This window comes from Tursiops truncatus, chromosome 19, assembly GCF_011762595.2.
Source record: "Tursiops truncatus isolate mTurTru1 chromosome 19, mTurTru1.mat.Y, whole genome shotgun sequence".
Taxonomy (NCBI): domain Eukaryota; kingdom Metazoa; phylum Chordata; class Mammalia; order Artiodactyla; family Delphinidae; genus Tursiops; species Tursiops truncatus.
Genome location: NC_047052.1, coordinates 46,948,144 through 46,967,055, shown reverse-complemented (window position 1 = coordinate 46,967,055; position 18,912 = coordinate 46,948,144). Strand labels below are relative to the sequence as shown.

The 18,912-nt window shown below is 57.9% G+C and overlaps 1 protein-coding gene across 3 annotated transcripts; it reads right to left on the bottom strand.

Annotated features, from left to right (window-relative positions):
- Positions 1–449: 449 nt before the first annotated feature.
- LIPE (lipase E, hormone sensitive type) lies at positions 450–15,864 on the bottom strand. Of its 3 annotated transcripts, none has more exons than XM_033846042.2 (10): positions 15,637–15,864; positions 9,029–9,564; positions 6,775–6,865; positions 6,517–6,662; positions 6,135–6,320; positions 5,654–5,948; positions 4,637–4,864; positions 4,220–4,396; positions 1,470–1,882; positions 450–1,076 (listed from the first exon to the last, which is right to left on the bottom strand). In XM_033846042.2, exons 2-10 carry the CDS (start codon positions 9,542–9,544, stop codon positions 867–869), a joined length of 2,262 nt encoding a protein of 753 aa, XP_033701933.1. In that variant the 5' UTR covers positions 9,545–9,564; positions 15,637–15,864; the 3' UTR covers positions 450–866. The 3 variants fall into 3 exon arrangements, with proteins under 3 accessions (XP_033701933.1, XP_033701930.1, XP_033701935.1); XM_033846039.2 differs by lacking the exon at positions 15,637–15,864 and adding an exon at positions 15,144–15,544; XM_033846044.2 differs by lacking the exon at positions 15,637–15,864 and adding an exon at positions 11,020–15,056.
- Positions 15,865–18,912: the final 3,048 nt, after the last annotated feature.

The window sequence follows — 18,912 nt, the reverse complement described above, 5'->3', positions numbered from 1 at the left end:
TTCTTGAAGGCTGGCCCTGCATGGAAATCTCTGCTCCAAACCTAGGGCCTACAAAGGGTGAGGGACTGAGTGACTGTCACAGCTGGGCAGAGCTTGGGTTCCAGTATTTTGGGTGACCAGTTTGTTTCTGGTTTCCTGTTAGCTTTGCCCCGGTTCTCTACGGAGTTCGGGTTTTCTTTTCCTGGTGTATGCTGGGGCTGGGTCTGTAGAGAGGAGCAGCTGAGAAGCCAGAGTCCTGTGGCACTGTACCTGAATTAGGTCTGAGGGGGAGGTGGGTCTATGTTAGTAGGGAGCGGTCCTGTCCTTCCTCACTAGAGAATCCAGGCCCGGAGACCCCTCCTTCCTCAGGACCCAGACCTTGGGCCCCCAGCCTTCTGCTCTCCGGTGCCAAGTGTCTCGGTTTCCGATGCTGCCCCCTGGTGGGCGACCCCCCACCCACTCTATTTGCGTGAGGGCAAACTAATTAAATACTTTTATTTACAAAAAGCAAACAAAGCAAACCGTCCTGCAAAGTAGGGTCAGGCTCCGCCCCTGCGGCGGTCGCGGCAGCAGAAGGCAGTGGTGGAGTGCAAGTCCAGCTGTCTCGGAGATGCTTTCTGGGCGTCCCCCTCCCGCAGGCCAGGGTGTTAGCTTTCGGGGGCCCTCGCCCCGCCCCCCCTTGCCGCACCCTCGATTTAAGGCACAGCCCGCCCCCTTCCGCCCGGCCCGAGGGAGGGGCCGGATGGGCCGGGAGGCGTGGCAGGGGTCCCCGCCGCCCTTTCTGAGGCGCATTCACTGCGGAGCCCTGAGCAGATGGGTACGAGAGGCCTTTAGTGTAGCCCCCGGCAGCCCCCCTCTCCCCGCGTGGCCTGGCTCCGTCCCACGGCTCAGACCGGCGGGCCCGGCGGATTGAGGACGAGGCGGATGCGCTCCACACACAGCGCCGCGGCCTGCCGCGTCTCCTGGCACAGCGCCGCCAGGCTCAGGAAGCCGTGCGGCAGGTCCTCCACCACGCGCAGCGTCACGGGCTGGCTCAGGCTGCGTAGCCGCCGCGCGAACATGACTGAGTCGTCCAGAATGGGGTCCAGCGCGCACGCCTGCGGGACGGCGGGGGTGGGGCACAGGGGCAGGGTAGATGAACGCGGGGAAATACGTGGCCATGTGGGTGGATAGAGGCAGGAGACATGGGGAGGGGGGCGGAGAGTCGGAGAATGAGTTTAACTGGCCTCTGCCTAGCTTCTCCCTTCCCCCAGAGACCCACCCTCTCTTTGCCCCTTCCCTGAATCTCCAAGCCCAGCGCCTGCCCCAGGTACTCAACAAGACTCCCTTAGTCTGCCCGTTTCCGGGCCTTCCCTCCTCTTCAGTCAGGCTTAGGCAGGCTTCCTCCATTCCCCCCCCTCTGCCTTCCCTGGGGGCTCCCTTCCCCAGGTGCACCAGTGCCCCGCCCTCCCCGCTCCTTGCCAGCTCCACCTTCCCTGTCTGGCACTCACCACGATGTGCACAGGTGGCAGGGTCTGCAGCATGCTGTCAGGTGCCAGCAGCGGTGACATGAAGGGATTCTTGAGGATGGGCGACGAGTAGAGGGTCACCCGTTTGACATCGTGGCTGGAGCGCCTGGGGTGGAAACCCTCAGGGAAGGCAGCATACACTCTATCCTTGGTGCTCAGCTCATCCCCGGCCTCAGATTCTTCAGATGCATCCTCAGGCCGAAGTAAGAAGTTGATGGCTGAGGGTGTGGAGTGGCCACGTGCCTCCACTGACAGTGACAGCTCCGGGGTGTCCGGTGTCTCAGAGCTGCCCCTTAGGCTCAGGTCATGCAGCGTCAGGCCCTTGAGGGAGTCCGTTCCCTTTGGGCTCTCAGGCTGGGCCAGTGCTGTTTCAGACACACTGCACCGCATTGGCTCTGCGAGAGGAGCAGGGTTAGGGGGCCAGCCAGGGACACAAATAATCCTGGCTCTGTTGGCTGTGTGTATGGTTGGCTGGCCGGGAAGATCGTGGGCAGAGCAGTGGCCGGTGGAGGAGTTGCACCCTAGGGCTGTGGAGGCCTAGAGTGTTCCCCCAGACTCCTTCCTGGGGATGGGCGGGGAACTCCAGGGTGCCCCAGGCTGCAACTCCAAGGGGGAGGTGGAAGGAGTCACAGGTCTTGGAGGTGGAGCTGTGTGCTAATAGAGGGGTGTTTACTTCTGGGAACCTGTTTCCTTCTCTGTACAAAGGGGATAAAAATAGCCCTTACCTCATAGGAGGTGGTGAGAACTCAGTGGGATAATAAGATTTGGGATTAGGTAGTGCTACCCCTGGGAGGTCATAATATATCAATATTTATGTTTTATTACCAGGTGCCCTGTTCCAGCTGCCTCCCTGGCCCCAGCACGAGGCCCAGTCAACTTTGTATTGTCACTTGAGACAGAGGGTATGAATGGCTCAAAGTGGAGTAGTGAGCAGGCCCATGTGACTTGAAAAGAGGCCCTGTTCACAGGGAGCTAAAAAGAATCTTGAGGACATACCAGGTTCCCAGAGATCCCACATCTTTAGCCACGTAGATATGCCCCCCCAAGTTCCTTCGTGTTCTTCACTTCATCTCTTCCCTTTGTTCCGTTTTTGTTTTTCGGCCACGCTGGGTGGCATGCGGGATCTTAGTTCCCAGACCAGGGATCAAACCCATGCCCCCTGCATGGGGAGTGTGGAGTCTTAACCACTGGATCCCCAGGGAATTCCCCATCTATTCCTTTTGAATGACCAGACAAGCAAGTGCCCAAATGATGCTAAAGGTGCGCTTCAGGCCTGCCTGGTATAGCCACCTTGGCCTCAGCTCCACTGATTTTATCAGACTCATGCTGCTTACCACTAGGGCCAGGACCTTACATTTTTCAGTTTTTTTTTCCACTTGCTTTTATAAATCCATAAAGGCAAAACGCAAGACGATATGAGAATAACTGCATAGGTGCCCTGTGCTCCAGAGGGTCACTGGAACAGAACTGTTGACTAGAGTCACAGGGCACCAGAGGACCAGCATCTTCAAGGAGCACCTACTGTGTGCCAGGTATTGTGCTGGGTGCTTGGCACAAATAAGTGTATGCAGTCCTTACAACAACCTTATGAGGCAGGTATTCTTCTTGTACCCATTTCACAGAGGAGCAAAGCAAGGCTCACAGATACCGTGACCTGCCCACGTCAGCCAGCAACCAGCCAGTACCTGGTACAGTAGGGAGCTAGACTGGCGTGTGCGCCTCTAGGGTTTGCTCTTGTCACTTTTCTCCTACAAGGAAACCGCCTATGCCCAATGGTCCATGTGCCTAAAATTCAAAATCTCTTTTAATTGTTTTTGGGTATATTTACTTGCAACCATTGGAATATCCTAGTATTAAAAACTGAATTTAAAATAAAGCACATTCAATTGGAATGTTTTTCTGAATAACAGGAACTGTATCTACTTTTTTTTTGGCCGTGGCTTGCGGGATCCTACTTCCCCAACCAGGGATTGAACCTGCGCCCTCGGCTGTGAAAGTGCAGAGTCCTAACCACTGGACCACCAGGGAATTCTGTGGGAACTGTATCTTTTTTTTTTTTTAATGTATCTACTTTTGAACATGCAATTTCTATTACCCAGAAAATACTATTGAAAGTGATTTGAATTGGTTGTGCTTTAAAATCCAGGAAATGGTTTAAAATCCAGGAAAAAATGGATCCCTGGATGGAAGTGATTTTTGGCTGCCTGAGGGTCCTCCTACCCACCCAGGGCTGGGAATCTCCTCCACTTCCTGAGGTCTGTCCAATCTTCTGATCTCCCCATGCCAGGGCCAGCCCCTGGAGGGGGTATATCCCCAAGCACTTCTGTTAAAAGTCTGGAAAGAATCTAGGAGGTCTGGACTCCCACCGAGGGCCCAAGGGATTTGGGTGGGGTTCTTGGGACTGAAAATCAGGACACTCGGCAGGTCTTCTGAGTCATTCCCCAGGGTGCCTTTCTGAGAGAGGCTGTTTAGAAAGCTAAATCTTACAGTTCCTGGGATTCTGAGTTGACCCGGGGGACCAGAGTCCTGGAATTTGTAGGATGTGGGCTGTCGTGGACAATCAAGGCTTTGTGGTAGGGACTTGGCACAGATATGGGGCAGAGCCAGGAAGGCGATTGCTGCTTCCCTGAGGGCCCAGGGCACAGCCTCTTGCCTTCCCCAGGACTTCTGGTGTGCCAGGCTGTCCCTCCTGGCCACGCTGGATGGGTGTGTGAGGAAAGGGCGTCACTCACCTGCTATGGGCACCAAGTTCGGGTGGGACTTCTGCCCGCTCAGCTCCAGAAAGGAGTTGAGCCACGAGGAGGCACCCAGGCGGAGGTCTCGGAAGAGCAGGGCTGTGTCCCGCTGCACCAGCCCCACCATGCCCAGCGCCTTCTGGTCCGAGTCACAGTGGTCCTCGGTCTCCCCACCTGGGAGTGTACATGGGGGGCTGAGTTGGTCTCTTCTCTTTCTGGGCCCAGTCTGAACACCCAGAACCTCAGGCATCTGTGCCCCCAGGGACCCAGAATATCTGATGGCTTCAGCAGGAACAAGGAGTCTCAGATTCCCTCTCCTTCATACCCAACGAGACAGGGCTCTAGTCTCTGACCCCAGAGGACCCAGGTATCCAAGCACCCGCAGGGCCCCAGTCGAGTGGGTGTGGGACTAACCAGCATAGGCATTGACACACTTGGAGAGCATGCTGAGGGGCAGCAGGGGGTCCATGAGGCTCAGAAGGCGGGAAGGAGAGGCGGTAGCCTGCAGCATTGTGGCCGGGTAGGCTGCCATGATGCCATCCGGCACTCGCACCCCATAGGCTGCTGCCCGAAGGGACACGGTGAAGCAGAGATTCCCGCCTGCGCTGTCTCCTGCGAGGCATATCCGCTCACCTGTTGAGCCTGGTTTGGAGGGGGCTTGGTCAAGCCTGGCAGGGAGGAACTGGAGCTCTGGGCCAGGAGCACTGGACTCTCAGAGGTCGGGTGTCGGGGGCCCAACCCCAGGGTCTAGCCAATTGCAATTTTAGACACTGGTAAACTACGGCAGGGATTTGGACCCATTTGGGGGATAGTGGTCAGAGGATAAGGCAGCCTTGGGACATGGAGAGGCCTGGAGATCAGGAAGCTCTGGGAAGCTTGGGAGGCTGGAGGTCAGAAGCAAGGAGGGAGGGTGGTGGAAAAGGGAGACCAAGGGCACGTTTCAGGAGGGAGGGGCATCGAGGCCAGCAGATGGAAGCCAGGGTTCAGGCTGACTGCACACAAGGGCCACGGGCCCTGTGCCCTGAGGCACGGCCTCATCCTGTGCTTCCCAAGCTGTGGGGAGTGGGAGGTCGGAGGAGCTGGGAGAATGGGCTGGAGTGAGGCCAGGTGGCTGCCAGCACAGGACAGCAGTGGGTAGACAAACAGGAGGAGGCCATGGGAGGTGGGGGACAGAGTGTCAGGGCTAGAGTGGGCGGAAGTAGGAGGCAGAAGGAGGAAGTGGTTGAGACGGAAGGTGGGAGCACTGGGGCAGAGCTGGGAGAGTGGGCGGGGGACAGGCGGGGTGAACAGGCGGCAGAGGGCCGGGTGGCAGGAGATGGAAGGGGAGGCGGGGCATGCAAGACTGAGGCCTGAGCAACTAATGGATCATTCCCCCTGCAGGAGGCTGGGGCGGGCTCGGGGAGCTGGTGGCAGTGAGGGGCTCGGGCTCACCAAGGAGGGCACAGTGCTTGACGGCCCAGCAGTAGGCGTAGAAGCACTCCTCCAGCGCCCGGGGGAAGGGGGCCTCGGGGGCCAGGGAGTAGTCGATGGAGAGGATGGGGGCGCCCAGCTCCTGGGCCCAGCTCTTGAGGTAGGGCTCATGGGATTTGGAGGTCTGGGCCACGAAGCCGCCGCCATGGATGTGCACTACCAGGCACCTTGACCGGGGTGCCTGCTGGGGGCGGGACCGCAGCTCCAGGCTTCTGGGGCCCTCGGACCTCCCCAGGCTGCTGAGCTCCTCACTGTCCTGGGGGTGAGGAACGAGGAAGTGGGTCAGGCCGGTGTGGTCTTCCTGGGCCTCACCCCACCGAGGGTGTGTGCTCAGAGATAGGAGTCGGGGCAGTGTGGGCAGTGAGAGGCGGGAGGACATTTGGGGAAGGTGCTTCCATGCTCCTCAGCTCTGTACCTGTCCTGGCTGAGGCAGGGACCCTACCTGTCCTTCACGCAGGTCATAGGAGATGAGCCTGACGAGGACAGGCCCGGGGCCTGTGTGGGCCAGTGGGGGTGAGATGGTGACCATGACCTTGGGGTCAGCAGTCAGCGGCATTTCAAAGGTGATGGGTGGCAGGCTGAGCAGGCGGCTTACCCTCACGGTAGCCGATGTCATGTTTGCTAGAGACTGGTGGGAGGGAACAGAAGGGGCGCTGGGAGGGCCTGCTGGCAGGGGTTCCCCTCACACCTCCCCTCCGACCCCCAGTCTTTTTCCTCCCGTGCTATCCCTGGACCTGGAACACTGCAGAGGCCCGGGAGTGTCTCTGGGCCTCAGTTTCCCCATCATGCACCAGGTTGGGGCCCTCACCGTGCCCCATGCTCACCGATAGCACCTGGATCTCTGTGATATTCCAGAAGGTTTTCCAGAAGTGCACGTCCAGGTTCTGTACGATCCGCTCAAACTCGGCCCCACGCAGCTCTGGGTCGATGGCAAAGCGGCCACCGGTGAAGAGGGAGCTGGCTGTCACACCTGGGGGTCAGGAGGGGTGTCAGGGAGCCCCTGGCAGCCTCGCTGGGGCAGCGGTGCGGAGGAAGGACAGGAGTGGAGGGGAGGCTGCAGGCAGGTCCCTGCAGGGACTCACTCAGGCCCGTCTCGTTGCGTTTGTAGTGCTCCCCGAAGGACACCAGCCCGATGGAGATGGTCTGCAGGAATGGCCGGATGGCGGGCGTGAACTGTGGAGACATGCCTCCAAGTCAGGGACCAGGGGCGGGCAGGAGTGGGGTGGGGCAGAGACATGGGGGGTAGATGTGGTCATTCAGCAAACATTTAGTGAGCTCTGGCTGCGTGCCAGGCACTGCTCTAGGCACCTTCATGGAGCTGATGTTGTCGAAAAGACAGACAATACTCAAATAAAGGCATGCCATATAATGTGAAGTAACGATCGATGTTTGAAAAGACGGTAGGTGGAGGGGACAGAGTGATGATTAGGGGTCTGACTCCTCATACGGGTCTCCAGGAGGGGACTTGAGGAGGGATGGGAATGAAGCGAGGGAAGGCTGTTCCCTGCAGGGGGCAGGACACGTGCAAAGGGTTTGAGGTGGCCCTGTGCTTGGTGTGATGATGGGTGTGGCGGGAGCAGAGTGAGCCAGGGGAGAGGCGCAGGGGCTGAGATCAGAGAAGCAGAGGGGCTCACGTGGGGCCTGAGGGTTTGGATTTGTTCTAGATGTGGATGGAGCCATAGAGGGTGGTGAGCTGGGAGAAGGATGATGCAGGGATCCCTGAAACTCAGCGAGGACAGAGATGAGGTGACGCAGGCAGTGGGGACCAGTTAAGGGGCAGCAGGGAGACAGAAATGGGAAAGGTCAGAGACAGGGCTCGAGATCCTGAGGCAGAAAGAGTCAAATGGGGAGACCCAGCATCTGAGAGGAGCCAGGCAGCTAAGAAAAGACAATAGAGAGAAAAAGAAAGCCACAGGAGGCTGGGCAAGGGGCCAGCAGGGTTCTTCTGTTCCTTCAGCAAATACTGGCCTGGGTCCTACTGTGTGCTAGGCACTGGGCTGGAACAGGGGTTGAACGAGACCTAGACAGAGAGGGCCTCTGCCCCCTGGGGCTGGCATCTTACAGGGGGAGGCTGTCCTGCAACATGGCACAGCTGGGCCCTCAGAGAGTAGCTGTCAGGCATGGCCCTGCCCCTGGCCGGGGGCCCAGTGGGCCAGAGAGCACAGCTGGGCTCAGATGACCCTGGGTTCTCACTCCCGAGCTTCGAGGGGACAGCCGGGACACAGGGAGGAGCAGGCTGGCCCAGCTGGGCCGATCAATATTTGTGGGTTCAGCTTAGGCGAGGGGAAGTTCCCAGGAACGCCCAGGCTGGATTGGTGAGGACGGGCTGCTCCGCATGGAAGCAGAGAAAGGTGGGGTACGGTGGGAAGAGGCTGAGAGACTGCCAAGCTCAGCTACACTGAGGGTAGGGGAGGCCCAGAGAGGGTCTGAAGGGGTACAGGGTTACACAGCTCCAGATACTCCTGTTGGGGTTCCCAGATGTGGCTGGGGACTGTGGACACAGCACTGACCCCAGATGGGGGCAAGTTGGGCCTTGGCTCTGAGCCTGGTGCCCCAAGTGCTTCCCAATTCTGAGTCCCCAAAATACTCTTCCTGTGAGTCCAAAGGCCTCAGGGCTGCTTCCCTGTCAGTTCTGAGATGAGCTGTGTCTCCCTGAGGGTGGTTTGGGGTGGGCAAAGGATAGGAGAAGGCCTGCAGCTGGGGGTCAGGGCCCTGGTTCAGGGAGGAGAGGGGCCACAGCCAGGTCTTCCTCACTGTCACCAACTTGGATATGCTCCCTGGCTCTCCCTGAAACCTCAACATCTGGATTCTACTGCGCCTTAGGTGAGTCGATATGCCCAGGCTGACCTGGGTCCAGTTGAGAAGCTTGGGGCCCCTCCCCTTGAACCTCTGTCAAATGGGGCTGGTACCCTTCCTCCCTGCCTGCCAGGCCTCCGGTGGGGATGACTAAGTGGGACGTGCTCTTACAAACTGGCCTTGAGAACAGTACTGGCTACTCTCCTAGAGGGTCTCCAATGAATTCAGGGGCCAGACAGGTCACGTAAAAGAGTGAATGAATCTCCTGAGTGTAGGACGATAGGGAGCAGTGGAGATCCTGGTGCAAGAGGCCATGCAAGTTAAAGATTTCCTCCACGGTAGATTCGGCCAAAGGGCCACAAGTTTGAGACCCTTCGTGCAGTGCTGTCTGAGCCCCAGACAGCTTCCCCTTCCTGCATCTGCTGTTTGCTGAATCCAGTAACACAGACCACTGTGGTTCCTCTACTATGCTTCTGAGCCTGGTTGGGGCCCACCATGTGCCTTCACCATGGCCCCAGAGGGGCAGGGCAGGGGGCTCACCTGGAAGCCCAGGCAGCGGCCGTAGAAGCAGCCCTTGTGCAGAGTGATGTACTCATGCAGGAAGTCGGCAATGACCCTCTCATCACCCTCGAAGAAGAGCTTCCCGGGCTGGTTGGTGGCCAGCAGGTGCTGAGCGTAGTAGGCCAGAGCACGGAGCTGGGTGAGAGCGGTCAGGTAGGCCTCGAGTTCGGCCAGGTTGTGGCTGGTACGGAAGAAGATGCTGCGGCGGTTAGAGGCCACGTAGCGGGATTTGTGCAGCAGGTGCACCAGGCAGCAGCGGGCTGTGTGCACCAGGCTGCGGTACCCGTTGGCCGGCGTCTCTGCGTCCAGGTCAAAGAGGTGTGCCACGCTCAGCAGGCGGCCCAGGGTTGGCTCCAGCCCCAGTGCCTGTTCCCGAACACCTGCAAAGACGCCTGACAGCCGCCGTGCTGTCTCCCCAGGGCCCTGGCTGGAGAAGAAGGCCATGTTGTCCTCTGCCAGGGTCACCAGCGACTGTGTCACTGTGTGCAGGTCCATTCTGTGCGAGAGCCGTGAGGCTGCGGGCAGGTCGGGAGGCACGTTAAGGCAGGGCTGGACCAGCTGGAGCCTGGCGTCCAGGAGTCCAGGCTCTACCCCCTCCTCCCACAGACTCACGTCAGACCACAGCCCCTCCTTCAGACTGAAGGATGGAGTCTAGGGCTCCAGTTTCTTCCTTCCTTGGGACCCATGAGGCCAGGTACCCACTCTCTCCCTGCTCAAGAGGCAAGTTTGATCCCTCAGTCCCCACCTTCCTAAGACGCAGGAGTCCAGGCCCCAGAACCCTCTTCTTCAGGGCCCAGGAGTCCCTGTCCTCTCTTATTTGGGACACTGATTGATTCCTTAGCTCCAGCATCGGTCCTACAGCCCAGAAGTCTATGCAACCCTTTCTCCCTTCTAGGGACCCAAGTTCAGGCATCTGTCTCCATTTACTCTCCCGGGACCCAGGACTCCCTCTAGGTTCTGAGCAGTCTGGACCCCCCGTTGGTCCCCTCTCTCAGAACCAGGAGTTCAAGCCCCCATCCTACCTCCTTCTCAGGTCCCAGAGGTCGCCCACAGGCCCTTGCCTTCTGCAATATTTGGGAGAGTTCAGCCCTCAACCCACCGATTCCCACCCACCTGGTGGTGTCCCAGGACCCTGGACCCAAGCCCAATTCTCTTCCTGAACCCAGGAGTTCATATTTCTAGCCTTACGTACAACTGAGGGGTCACTCCTGCCCCCTCCTGGTCCCTCCAGTCTGGCTGTGGAATCCCCTCCAGTCTTCTCTGGGGGTCCCCAAACCTTGGTTCCACTCCTCCCCCAGCTGGGTCCCTGGCCTTCAGGCCTGCCTTAGCTTGCACGGGCCAGCCCTGCTCCCTGCCTAGGATGGTATTCATCCCTGCCATTAACCTTGAACTCACTCTGAGTCAGACTCTGTGCTAACAGCTTTCTCTGTTTCCTCCTTTAGGTTCTCACTAACCCTCTGAGGCCCACACCGCCTCGGTTCATGTTTCAACTGTTATTAGGAGCATTTCCGTCTTACAAGAGAGGAAACTTGAGGCTCAGAGGTATTAAGTAAGGAGATGAAAGTTTCCTTGAAAGCGGCAGAGCAGAAGTCAGACCCAAACCTCTGGGGCCAGAGCCGTTACTTTTGCTGGTCTCCATCCCAGGGCTCTGGAGACTGGGCCTCTAGCTCTGGCTCTCAAAAACTTTCCCTGGACTAGGCCTGACTCCCCACACTTCAGGGTCCCCGGTTAATCTTCCCGTCGGCATCCCCGTCCTGTCACCCGGGTCCTGGACAAGCTGTTCTTGCGCCCCTCGGTGGGGATGCTGCCCTCTGCTTCAGATACTCTTCCCTCCTGAAGCCCATCCAGCGCCTTGCCTGACTCCCAAGTTGAGGGTCCCCCGATCCCCCAGAAAAAGGTGTCTCTTTTCGCCTCTAGGCCCTGGGGTTTGGCAGCGCCCACTCCTGTCTGTCAGCTGGCAGTGAACTCACCCCTCCCAGGCCTCTTCAGAGCTCCCCAGGGCTGGGACTGCTGCTGACTGCTGCTTGTGCCAGTTGCAGCCTGGGGTGATAATCCCGGGGAGGGGCCCAGCCTGCCCAGGGTGTGGCTACCAGCTCCACCTCCCACCCAGAAAGGACAGTGAGAACCCAGTGCTGTAAACAGAGCCTGGGGCCCAACTCCCAGTCATTGCCCAGCCTCCTCTGGCTTTGAACCCTGGAATTTGGGCCACCAAGACCCAGTCCCAGGAGTCCAGACCCCTAGTCCCCTCAACAGTTAGAAACTGAGGCGTGCAGGTCCCCTGTCCCCTCCTCCCTTAGACCCAGAAGTCTCACCCTGGTCCTGAACAAAGTGTGCCCTCTCACCCAGCCTGGCTGCCCTCCTTCTCCCCAGGGTGGATTCAGGGAGCAGAAGCACCATGATTGATCGCAGCTCCTGCCCCCAGACTGGCCGTGGCACAGCTGGCCCCAGCTGGTGGGGAAAGAGAGGGCAGCCAGCCTTGCCTGTCCCTCCCAGGAGGACAACAGCCGATTAAGGGCAGTGCCAAGCTCAGCCAGGGGGCCCAAGCCGCAGGTCCTGCTGCGTGGTGTTCCCACACTGGGCACCCTGTACCTGCCACTTACCCTTCCAGCCCATCCTGCTGTGACTGTCATTCCCACCTCACACACGGGAAACTGAAGCTCAGACGCACTTCACCTCCGTTATGCCACGTGCTCCTTGCCTGGCCAGCTCTTTCTCACCCTCAGGACTCAGCTTCTCACCTCCTCCAGGAGGGCTCCCCCCCATCTAAGATGCACCCCCTACCGCTGCTTTCTGCCATCATCTTTAAGTTGTTCTTCCTAGAATTTTACATATTTGCAGTTCTCCATTTATTTGTTTCCATGTGTGTTGTTTGTGTCCCCCAGGGGCAAAACCAGGCTTCATGGAGCTGTGACACTTTTACAAGTGGAGGTGGGGCTCTTTAGGAAAAAGAATAGAAAACCACAAGTATGATATTAGGTACAGGCCCTTGGAAGAGCCCTGTGCAAATGAGAGGCCTCAGTGTCATGTGCTTGGCTGTAGGTGACTCCTCCCCTGTCACTCTGCCTGGGATATCATGCCCATGGGGGCATGGGATGGCCCCAGGGTCCATCATGGGGCCTAGCACGTAGCAGGTGCTCAGCAAATATTTGAAGAAGGAAGGAAAGGGAAGAGTAAGAGTGGGGGCAGAAGGGCCTGGATGGGAGTTTGGGACGGGCCCACCCCTCCCCAGGACGCACAAACGGATGGACAGACAGAGGCCTCTGGAGGCAGCTCTGAGCTTGGTGGCTGTGACAACAGAACACCGGCCTAAGCCACTGGCCAGGTGATCCTAGATGAGCTTGGTCTCCTCATCTGGAAACTGCGCTTGGCCATCCTGCCCACTGAGGGCCGGAAATGATCTTTGTAAGCAGGACCCCACGGCGGCATTTCTGCTCGTGGTTTGCTTTGTGGTTCTCACTCAGCCTCACTGAGATGTGTATCGGGTCATTTTTCCATCTAACATACTGTACAATTTACTGCTTGTGCTGTTTGCTTTCTGTGTCTGACAATAGATTACAGGCTCCCCGTGGGCAGGGACTTTGTTTTGTTCACTGCCGTACCCCCAGCCCTTGCGCATGCGCGGCACAGGGCTAGCGTGGTATTTATTGCATGGCTGCGGTTTCCCATTTTATAAAGCAGCTGTCATTTACTTCCTGTCTATGGGGTAGGGCTCCTTATCGAACATGAGGGCACAGGAGACCTGGACAGAAGAAGTAACCTGCACAAAGCAGTGAGGAAGAGGCTAGATCCCAGGCACTGCCCTTTGCCTTGTTCCAGGCGGCTCCCTGGGGGCTGGGCCGGATGGAGCAGGGAGGGTGGGATGCTGAGTTTGATAGAGGTTTGCCAAGAATCTGAGGCAGAGAGCACTGGGGCAGGGGCAGGCCATCAGGGCCTTGGGTGAGGACTGGGGCAGAGGGAAGGGTGAGGGTCCTGCTGCCTGGGCACTAGCCCTTTGCCCTAAATGGTCACAGGACAACTGGACCCGGCCTGGATTTTGATCCCTGGGGACTGAGCAGGAAGAGAAAAGGGTGGTAGGGAAGTAAGTGGGGGGAAGATCAAGGAAGGGCCAGGTATGAGGCCTGGGAGGGGCAAGGTCTTCTGACGGGGGAGAGGCCTGGGGGCAGATGCAGGCGAGGGGTAAGTGACTGTGGCTCGATCCCTGACTGTGTCTGCATGGAAGAGCAGACACTGCTCTAAGACAGCTGTGTGCCAGGCACTGCTCTCTTCCTGTGCTTTAGGCGAGGTAACTCGTTTCATCCTTTCCACAACCCGTGAGGTAGGAACCATCATGACCCATTTCGGCAGATGAGAAAACTGAGATGCAGAGAGGTGACATACTGCCCAGGGTCACCGAGCCAGCAAGGATGCCACAGCTTCTCTGCTGTGTTTCTGTGTGTATCCGTGTTGCTCCTTCTGTCATGTCTCAGCTCTGTGCTTTCTGGGTGGGCAGGTGTGAGTATGTCTTTGAGGTTCCCATGGAGGTACATACATATGTAGGTTCCTGTCATGCCTAGCGTTGGTCCTGGTCTGTGTTTGTGGGTGAGTGTGTCCACATTTTTTCTTAGCCTGTGTGTTTTCTTTTCTCAGTATGTCTGCAAGCACATTTGTATGCATGTGTCACGGCCTATCTGTGTTGCTCAGCCTGTGAGGGTTTCTGTGTCTCTATTTCTCTTGGCCTGTGAGATTGTGTGGCCATGTGTTTGTATGTGTATGGACGTATATCTTGTGTGTGTGTGTGTGTGTGTGTGTGTGTGTGTGTGTGTGTGGTACCCATCTCTTCCTATTTGCTCCAGTTCGAACTCAGGGCATCAGCATGGCCACCTCCCAGTCTCATCCAATCCATCATGAAGTCCTGTTCCCCCTGCCTCCCCTAGAAAGCACTGGAACCTGGCCCTTCTCCCACCTCCACTAGCCCCCTTCTCTAGAGGACTGTAACAACTCTTTCTGTGTCTCTGTTTTTGCCCCCTCCATGTCTTTTCCACATAGCAGCCAGAGGATTTTTCTAAAACTTAAATCTGGTCACACACTCCCAACCCTTCAACACCTCCACCCTTGCTCTCAGGGTAAAGACAGTCTGAGCTCTGAGCCTGTCTGAGCCTTCCTGTGTGCATCTGGAGCCAACTCCATTTCTATGCTTGGCTAATGATGATGTCTATGGCAGGGAGGATGATGAGTCTGGGGGTCTCTGGGCCCGGGGGCTATGTCAGTTTCTTTCCTGCTCAGGAAATTCCCATAGGTCCTCACTGGGATTGACACATACTCCTAATCCAGCAAGGACTTCATGTGTGCCTCTGCCTGAGGCTTGTAGCATCTCTGTTGGTCTGTCAGTGTTTCTCCAGCCCGCTGAGATCTGTAAATAATGTGACCCCCTAGGGAACCCAGGTGACAGCACTTCCTTCTCCCAAGTGAAATTTAGTCTGTCCAAAGCGAACCCAGGGCTCCTTAGTCCTACGAGTAGGAGTCAGGAATTTAGGTCCTAGGGCAGCCAGGCTGAAGCAGGTGGACTGACAACAAATGGATGAGTGGACTGAATGAAGGATGGTGGGACAGGGCTGTTTGGAGCTGTACTGCACCCCTCCTCCAGGCATTCCCCACTATAGGGCACCCCTTCCTCCTACCCGACTCACCCCTAAACTTCCTCTTTGGACCACAGCTTCTAAATCTCTTCTCCATTACCGTCTCAAGAGGGTCAGAGACCTGAAAATCGGCGTTTGAACCATCTCCCACGTTGAAATCACAAGGCAAGAACTGCCACGGTCACACAGCGTGTACGGAGCTAGAGCAGGAACCCTGGTTCGGGACACTAACATTCTGGACTCTACTCCCAAGATGGTACTGGGGCGTCGGAGAGTTTTTATGCTGGAGGTGATATTTCCCTCTCACATCACCCGCTTCTCACAGTGGATTATCCCCGCACCCCCGCCCCGCAGGGCAGCAATGAGCCAGTCCACGGGCCCCCCCACTTCTTGTGGCAGGAGGTCAGTCCACTCGGTCCCCAGTTTCCCACAGGATGTCTAAAGTTCCTTCCGGCTCCCGCCGGCCTCCTCCCACTCACCTTTGGCTTTGCCTTTTCGCCACCGCCCGCGCCTTTGACTTTTGGACCCCTCTTGAACCTTGTTCGAGCCCGGAGCCCCAGCGGCCACAGGGAAACTCACTTCCCTGGCCGACTCCATCAATTTTCCGCGGCCCGGGCCCCGGGGCCAATTCTACCCGCCTGGGCCAATTCCACCAGCCTGGGCCAATTCCACCCGCCAGTCACCGCTCCGAGGACCAATCCTCGCTACGTACCACCGTCGGGCCCCCACACCACCCAATCTCGGACTTGCTTCTCTCTGGGTCCCGCCCTCTAAGCAAGGAGGGCCGCCCTCCACAGTCGGGTCCCGCCCCCCGCCGCAGGCTTAAAGGGCCCGCGACCAACAAAAATGCAGCCTTGGAGGCGGCTAAAAGCGTATTGGGTCAGAACTAGTGGGGAGTCCCACGGGGGTCACCCCAGCAAGGAAGCCCCGATGTTGTCACGTGTTGGCTGTCATCCTTGTCTTCCCACTCACCTTCCCACGCAGGGATCGTCTAGAACGCACCGGGTCGGCCCGCCGAGAGGTGAGGCGGGTGCCACTTATCTTCCGCCTTGGGTCGGGGAGCGGTCCAGGTCCTCGGGCAATTCAAAGCCGAGGCCGGGCTGCAGTGCAGGAGGCGTGGCTCTGCCAGGGAGCCTTTGGAGGAGGAAGCCCCGCCTTTCCCCCTGCCCTCAGTCTCCTAGTTCTCCTATTGCTCCGTTTCTTGGGGTTCTCCTCTCTGCCCTGTCCCTCCCCGCGAGAATGGAAGGGAGGGGCTGTAGGGTGCTCCGCGCCTGCGCACTAGCTCCAAGCCGTGCACTCGCCCGCAGGGAGGAGAGGCGGCCGCGGGAGCTGCGCGAACCTGAGAAAAGGCGGGAAACAGAGGAGGCTCGAGGCTCGCGCGTGCGCACACACTCAGCTGTCTTTCTGAGGGTCCCGGAGAGGCGGCTTTGGCTGTGGCGGCGCTGTGGTGAAGGCGTCCCTTGAGACTGGGTTCGGGAGGCCCAGGGAGACCGCTGTTTAGCACCAGAAGCACCATCCCGCCCCTCCTCCCCGCCCTCCCAAAGCACACGAGCAGCCGTGGCACTGAGAGACCCGGATGACCCTCTTCTCCTCAGTCCTGAGAGAGGCGGCCCAGCCCTTCCGGGGGACACAGGCCTCTGGGCTGAGACCCCCATTACCAGCCTTCGGACTAACCGTCCTCACAGCGCCCTCAGCTTCCGGAGTGCGGCCGCCTTGTTTCCCCCCCTCTGGCTATCTCACCGAGTCTCCCCACGTTCCCCGGAGAGAACTTGCGCCCCACCTTGTGCAGGGCAGGGCTTCTGAGCGCAGAGAAGGAGCTCAGGGCCCGAGCCTGCTCCCCGGGGGCACCATGGCCGGCTTCGGAGGAGGGGCAGGGATGCTGCCGCCAGTGGAGTCTTGTGCCCACGACCCGCCCACGCCGCTCCCCCAGCTCTCCCTCCCGTCAGCGCCGACCTTGCCTGGGACTTGGGCGGAGCCCCAGCGCCTCTCCCAGGTACCCCCTTTCTGAGATCACAACCCACGAGGCCATGGGCCCGGCGGGACTGGGACTCGCTGGGGACAAGTGTCCTCCTGCCCACTGGACAACCCAGAGAGCTCAAGGGTCGCTCCTGCCCGGTTTTCGGCCTGGCCTGCGTGGACACTCGCCGAAGGTAAGGGTCCACGTTCAGCAGGGTGCTGCGGTGGCCCACTTGGTGCCCGCCCCGGAGCGGGCTCAGAGTTGGGGACCCAAGGGATGAGTACGGGCCCCTCGCCCAGGGCCTTCTTTAGTTTCTGTTTGATTTCCCCCAGATCCCCGCGGGGAGGCAGCCTGGAGCAGGGGAAGGAGTCAGAGGCTCGCTGGGGGTCCTGGCTTGGCCAGCCCCTAACTGCCCAGCCTCCTCCTGCAGGATCCCTCTCTTCTCTAGGGCTCAGCTTCCTCCTCCGTCAAATGGGGCTGTCGATCTGTGTCTGCAGGACTGTTGCGGGGTCACCTGAGCTCACCTGACATTCTGGCAGGCCTAAGTTCTTCCTGAGCAAATGAATGACCATCCCTGGGAGGCCCCCTTCCTCCAAGCTCAACTTACCTGGGTTCCGGTAGCGTCTGGGGTTCTGGCTGCTGGTTTTCTTACTGGGTAATGACGTCCCACCAAATCCCGACATCACTTCATAACCAGGTTTCCCCTTGAAGACCGGCTTCATTCCCTGGGCCACTGTTCCACCCCTCTGGGCTGGCGAGTTGGTCTCTAACGTAAACCCTAAATCCGAATCTGCACCAGAATCTACTACCCGTTCAAGAAATGTCTTATGTTCTGAGGCCGGTTGCTGCATGGATGGTTCGTTTGGTTTTGACAGAAATTGCCACTCGGCCAAAGATCCCTCTTGGGATTTGGCTCCCTGGGCTGGAGCTGCGTGCTGGGCTGTAGGGTCTGACTGTCTCCGTCTCTCTTGGGACCTCAGTTCTGTCTGGGCAGGTGGTCCATTTTGGGGTCCAGGTCCTACCTGGGCTCCAGCTCCCTCTCTCAATTCCGGCTCCTGTTGAGTTCTAGAATCTTTTCCCGGCCCAGGTCTGTGCTGTGAGGCAGCTTCCTGTTTCCTGAAGGGCACCCTTTGGATGGGAGGTGACTGCTGTGGCGCAGGCTCCTGTGGGGCAAGACATTCCTGCTGCAAAGCAGATTTTTGCTGTGCTCGAGGTTCCTGCTGGGATTCAGCTCCATGTTGGGCAAGGGGTCTTTGCTGTGCAGTGCGCTTCTGTTGGGTATCGGGTCCCTGCTGAGCCTTAGATGCTGGCTGAGCTGTGGGTGTCTTTTCTGGCCCAGACTCTGACTGGGTGATAGGTGTCTGGTGTGGCTCAGGTTCCCAGTCAGGCCTAGAAACTAACTTAGAGCCCGGCTCCATTGTTGTTATTTCCCTGAAGGGAGCTGTTGATCTCCCAGGCTTCATCCTTCTCGGCCCTCACAGGCCTCCTTTGTCACAGATCCCTCACTGATTGCTCATGATGGCTCCTCCCTTTGGGTTCCACTCCTTCATCCTGGCATCCCTGCTCTTCCTTTTTTAAGGCAGTTGGCAGGTGGCCCCCTACTCCTGTACCGAGTGATGTGCTCTGTTCCTCCTGCTTTGAGAGGAGGATTGGGAACAGGAGGAGGCTGTGTGCCCAGCACACTCTCCTATCAGAGGGGAGGGGCTTGCCCTGTTGTGTCACAAATAGGACCCCACCCAACTCACCACTCAGTTAAAATGCTGCTTCTCATAAGGCCAGCATCCCAACTTAGTCCTCTGTTCAACCTGGATGACAGAAGCCAGATTCTGGCTTGGTGTTTCTTTTCCTTTCTCCCCTTCTGATGTTTGAGGAAATGGTCAGAGGGGGAGGCAGGAGCTACACATTTTTTTTTTTTTTTTTTTGGCTGCTGCGGTTTGCGGGATCTTAGTTCCCCAACCAGGGATTGAATCTGGGGCCACAGCAGTGAGACTGCTGAGTCCTAACTACTGGACCGCCGGGGGATTCCCAGGATCTACACTGTTTTAATGTTTTCCTCTTTATTCATTCTTTCAAATGGTTGCCATTTTATTCCCTTATATTATCGTTCTGATCGTTTTACTCCCATGTTAAAAAAAAGACACCCTCTCATTTTTTCACTTGAAGCCCTTTTCAGGACCACACCATGTCTCTAGCTTTCAACTCTGCTTCTGCATATATATATTCTGTAGTAGATTGGAAAGTTACAGAGTCAGATGACCATTGATGATGATGATGATGATGATGATGATGAT